This window comes from Verticillium alfalfae, genomic scaffold (assembly GCF_000150825.1).
Source record: "Verticillium alfalfae VaMs.102 supercont1.1 genomic scaffold, whole genome shotgun sequence".
NCBI lineage: Eukaryota > Fungi > Ascomycota > Sordariomycetes > Glomerellales > Plectosphaerellaceae > Verticillium > Verticillium alfalfae.
Window position 1 is genome coordinate 1,133,847 of NW_003315038.1, and position 5,808 is coordinate 1,139,654.

Sequence of the window (5,808 nt, forward strand, 5' to 3'; positions counted from 1 at the left end):
GCGCAACTGAGCAGGATTGAGCCTATGGGTCTTGTTTTGATGATCGGGACGACATGACGCGACGCGACAACGACAAGGCAGGTGCCAGAGATAACGAACAGGCCCTGGTCACAGACAGAAGGGGCAGGCACCTCGCGCTCGTTGGCGCAAGGGTGGTGTTTTGGTTTTGGGTGTGGAAAATTGACTGGCACCTAGGTAGGTACAGTAAGGTAGGTAGGTACCGACCTAGGTAGATGAGATACGGACGGATCGGGTGCGTCACGTGATGTGGTGTTGATTATGGCCTTGCCTTTCCCCTTGTTTTCTTTCTTGCTGACGGCTGGCGTCAAGGTTCAGTGCGTGCGGTATGTTGAAGCACGAGTAAATTGTTTGCTTCGGTCTCGTGTTGGGCATATATATGAAGTGTTTGGTTCGTTGCAGGCGAGGGCCTGTTTGCCAGGCGGCATTCGGTAGCCGCGACTCTGCACTCTCGATTCGATATCGGGTCATTCATGGAAATCTGCTGCTGTACAGTACTCCATCAAGGAGAGCGTCTACAGAGCCACCTGATGTGTAGGCAAGCCAAGCAAGACCTGGTTTTGCACCTCGTCGCCAAATACATACACACATACAGATCGAACTTAATCAGGTGCCTACGCGCAGACCCAATTACAGCAGCAATGGCATTGTTTCGCCTTTGTCGCCAGCAGCACACCTGTTGAGTGGACAGAAATGCTGATTCTTTGATGTCCCGCTCTCATCGTCTGTGGCCAGCTGGGAGCACGAGGGTGGCAGGCGGCGTTGACAGCTCGGCTTGGCTCTTGCGGGGCTCTCGGCAACCTCTCATGACGCCCCCGGATCAGCGGACGGCAGTGCGGGGAAGCACAACCGGGGTACCTGCCGTGAGCACCTAGTGCCTGGGTAGGTACCTAGGTCGGCAGGCAGCTTGGGGAACTGGAGGCCCATGAGACGTCACATTCTCGTAGTGCTCGCCCTCTTTCCTGGACTACATCCCTTGGGCCAGCAAATCATTATGCCCCCATGGCCGAGGAAGAGCCCGCCAACAGGCTTAAAGACGTTGCATGCCGCCTCTCTGGCCAGATCAGCAGCATATCGTCACAACCCTCTTACCACCACAGCCATGCCGCAGTCCTCGAGACCATCACACCCTCAGGACGATGTGCATCGTCAGTCCCTTGAGGACCCAACATCGTTTTGGGGCCGGCAGGCCGACCATCTCTATTGGCACAAGAAACCTTCCTCGACCCTGGTCCAGGCGAAGACGACCCTCGGGAAGAGCGGCGTCACTCATGCAACCTGGTCTTGGTTCCCAGATGGGCAGATCTCGACGTGCTACAACTGCGTTGATCGCCACGTCCTTGCCGGTCATGGTCACCATCCCGCCATTTTTTACGACAGTCCTGTGACCAAGACGAAACAGACTCTAAGTTATGCACAGCTTCTCGACGAGGTCGAGGTCCTTGCTGGCGCCTTACGAGAGGAGGGTGTCAAGAAGGGCGATGTTGTGCTCATTTACAGTGAGGATATTCTTTCATCTCTTTCCATGTTCTCCATCGAGCCTTGCTCTGCTCACACAAGTCAGTGCCCATGATTCCTGCTGCCCTCATAGGCATTCTCGCTGCGAGCCGTCTCGGCGCTGTGCACGCCGTCGTTTTTGGTGGCTTCGCCCCTGCCGCCCTGGCCCAGCGGATCGAGGCATCCCGGCCCGTGGTTATACTGACGGCATCGTGCGGCATCGATGGCGCCAAGGCACCGGCCGCGTACCAGCCCCTCGTCGAAGAAGCCCTTCGTCTATCTTCGCACAAACCCCTTCGTGTCGTGTCCTGGCACGCGACGAAGTCGGGTGGCATCCTATCAGCCGCAACATAGGCGAGCGAAACTGGCAGAGCATGTCAGAGAGCTAGCCGTGCTCGCAATATCAGAGCGGCATGCGTGCCCGTCGCCTCGTCTGACCCTGTATACATCATCCATACATCTGGGACTACGGGTACTCCCAAGGGCGTGAGGAGGGATGCAGCCGGTCATGCGGTCGGGCTCCAACTCTCAATCAAGTATCTATTCGACATCCATGGACCTGGTGATGTCATCTTCACGGCGTCTGATATCGGATGGGTTGGTTGCCTCCTCTCCACCATCGACACAGTCTTGCTGATAATATCTAGGTTGTTGGACATAGTTTCATCGCCTATGCCCCTCTCCTAGCCGGTGCTGCGACAGTTCTCTACGAGGGCAAACCAGTCGGCACGCCTGACGCATCTGCCTTTTGGCGAGTTGTCGAAGAATACCGTGTAACTTCCATGTTCACCGCCCCGACAGCTCTACGTGCCATAAAGCGGGACGACCCCGAGAACGCGCGCCTCAAAGACATTGGCAACCGCCGGGGCCTCCGTTCACTCCGTGCCCTTTTTCTCGCCGGTGAACGATCTGAGCCCGCCATCATCTCAGCCTACCAGGAATTGCTCGACGAGTACGCTGCGCCCCCGGACGAGGGCGGATCCCACGTCATCGACAATTGGTGGTCTACTGAGTCAGGAAGTCCAATAACGGGTCGTGCTCTCGTACCTCACGTTGCTATTGACGCGAAAAGGACTGGTCGTCACCCACCCATCGGCATCAAGCCCGGTAGTGCAGGTAAGGCAATGCCAGGCTTTGACGTGCGGATCGTAGACGATGAGGGTAACGAGGTCCCGCGAGGCACTATGGGCAACATTGTCTTAGGGTTGCCCTTGGCTCCGACGGCATTCCGAACACTGTGGGAAGACGAGGAACGGTTTTACAAGGGCTATCTAAAGCGGTTCGAGGGGAAATGGGTTGACACTGGCGATGCTGGCTTCATTGATGAAGAGGGCTACGTCAGCGTCATGAGTCGCAACGACGACGTGCTTAACGTGTCAGCACATCGTCTATCTAGCGGTATGTCCCTATCTCCGTGCCACGACCCTCGAAGCTCCGACTGACGTGATACTAGGTTCCCTCGAACAGGCCATTACCTCTCATCCTTTGGTCGCTGAGGCCTGCGTCGTGGGCGTCCCAGACGCCCTCAAGGGCCAGCTGCCGTTTGCGTTCGTCACCCTCTCTGTTGCCTCGCATCCCACCACTGCAGTGCCGGATCCCGCGCTAGAGAAGGAGATCCAGGAGCTTGTCCGCGCACAAGTTGGTGCCATTGCGACGCTGGGGGGCGTGGTCCAGGGTAAAGGGATGATCCCCAAGACTAGAAGTGGCAAGACCTTGAGGCGAGTGCTGCGGGAGCTGGTGGAGAATGCATCCAAGGGGGATTTTGAGAAGGAGGTCAGCGTGCCCAGTACGGTGGAGGATGCGGCTGTTGTTGATGTTGCAAGGAAGAAAATCGGCGAATACTGGAGAGTCAAGAGAAGTGAAGGCAAGGCAAAGCTCTGATGGATTGCGCATGCTGGGTCTGTTTACATTGACGTTCTTTCGTAACTAGATCTTCAAGCAATTTAGCGTTCTTTTGCCTGTTCTGGTCAAAAACTTATCTGCCCGTCTTCCTTTCAGTGGTTTCAGCATCTGGCTTTCCCGTGAATTTGCCTGCAAGCATACGTATTGGCTGGGCAGTTTATAGCACGGAAGGTACCACTGGCAGTTGGTATCTGCTCTGTTACCTGTCAAGCAGCATGCCGAGGCGTGTTGGTTGTCCAATAACTGTGCAGTCGGCAACAAATATCATCTTGCACAGCTCTGTGGACTGTACGCAGATTTTGATGGGAATTCACTTGGTGGCAGAATACGAGACCAGGCTCACCTGTTTATGGTATGTATACCCTGGCGATATTCATGGAGGGGTCTCTATCAGTTGTTCATCTTACACCTCTCAATTTGAGTTTTCAATGAACAATTTTCAATAAACAACAAACATATTGAAGGTGCTACTCGCCACTGGAACACCACTTCCTCGAACAAAAAGACGACACTGGACCGCGTCATCCTTTTCCCCTTAGGAAAACCACCAACGGACACCAGCATGCGTTTCCCTAGTCACGTTCCCCAAACCCAGAGCTACAACATGACCCGAAGCAGTGCGTCCCTCCCCCTCCCTGCATGCCGTAGCCATACCGCCCTAGCTCAACAGCATCAATGCCGACAGAGACCTCGTATAAGCCTATCTTGCTTTTCGCCATCAAGATCGCCCGATGTGAATCAAGACGGCGCGGCCAATGAGATCACACTTGTCGGCCGCCTAGGCCCCTCGTGGCCTTGACACGACAGCACGCCCTCCATACCGTACGACGCCCGCTTCTTCCTTGGGGATAGAACCCTCTTCTCGTTGTCAGCCATGTCGTACGGCAGCGACCTTGGGTCTCGAGCACGGGATGAGGAGAGGAGGAAACGAGGACGAGAGACGCAGTCGTTTCACGGCATGTTCGTAGCACGGAGTTCAAACCATCTGCTCTGCAGCACGGTGCTGGCGGGTCGGTCTCGTGGTACGCGGCCGACGAGGGCGAGCCGAGAGGGGGTGTAGGGGGTTGGATGATCGGTTTTGCCACTCATGGTGTCCATCTTTGACGAGCCGCGTCCTTGTTGCGAGGAGCAGCTAAGAAGGACCCCGTCAGGTTTTTGGACTTTCCCTAGGCTGTTTATTTGCAGCGATGCAACGAGGCCGTTTGGTCGAGTCCTGTAGTCGGGGTGAGTTGTTGCGACAAACGTGACGGTGGGTTGTAAAGATGCTTGCTTGTCTGTCCGTCCGCGGATGCCGTGTGACGCTGCTGCGCGCTGCGTGGTATCACGGGAGTACAGATGGGGGTCTCCCTAGGAGGGCAGGGTTGGGTTCATACGTGCGTGTAGTGGGACGCACAAGGTGCTTGTTATGTTTGTTGAACGTCATGTCGGAATTGCCATGTTTACTCCTCACCAGTGGGAGCGTGGAAGTTGGCAGTATCGAGGACTCCTCAACTCCCGAGATGGAAGGCCAGATAGAACAGCGAAACACCTCTTATGCGCGAAGGAACGCTGTAGGCTACAAATATGGTAAATGGGCTTTAACAACAGAAAACGGAATATCTGTCGACCCAATAACACTGCTTCGCCATGTTCGCACTCAAAGCCAAGTACCTTGGGAAAGGAAGTCGAGAAGAGCAGAGGAGTGGGAACAGGAGGACCCGATAGCTGGCGGCCAAGTCAATCGCATGAAAGGCCCGGTAATCAGAGCTATAGATATGGTGACCAGCTACTGATCTGTCCGAGATTCCTTGGTGGCATAGAGCAAGTACGAGGATGAACGATATTCACAAACACATCAAAAGCCCGTTGACCATTAAACTCGTGCACCGAGGTCAGACCAAGAAGCTAGTGGCGCAAAACATGCCCGCGCACGCTTCAAGAAGATGACCAGTGTCATATTGTGAGAAAAAAAGCACGGCACACTGGGAGCTGTCTCGGCGAACACCCATGAATCACCCGATACAACTGAATGCGTCACCGGAAGTTTGCCGATCGAACACCATGAACCGACGAAAAGCAGTACAGCCAGCCTGCGCCCCATCCGAAAGCACAACCGTTCCCCATGTACCCGGGTATCAAAAGAGGCCGCAAAGCCAAAGTGCAAAAACGAAGACCGACGCCGTCCCCCCCCCCTTGCCCTTTGCCAGACTAAGACGCCGCACATGACGAGCTGGCCAGCGCCATCATGACGTTTTGAACGCCGAAGTAACAGACCCCGTCGTGTAGGTGCCAAGCACGCTCCGCTGTCCTTCCCTCGCCACCTTTAAGCCTGCAAAACCGCGCCCTCAGATAATCGTTTGCCGGCCTTGAGGCTCTCAAGAACCCTGCAGCGGTCAGCACTCGACAGATCAA

General features: G+C 55.4%; 1 protein-coding gene across 1 annotated transcript; it reads left to right on the forward strand.

Moving 5' to 3' along the window:
• Positions 1–943: 943 nt before the first annotated feature.
• On the forward strand, positions 944–3,396 carry VDBG_00360 (acetyl-coenzyme A synthetase; the record flags this gene model as incomplete). The annotated part of the gene is made up of 4 exons (XM_003008633.1): positions 944–1,517; positions 1,687–1,760; positions 2,163–2,913; positions 2,969–3,396. The coding sequence occupies 4 exons, from the start codon at positions 944–946 to the stop codon at positions 3,394–3,396; spliced, it is 1,827 nt and encodes a 608-aa protein (XP_003008679.1).
• Between the last annotated feature and the right edge of the window lie 2,412 nt (positions 3,397–5,808).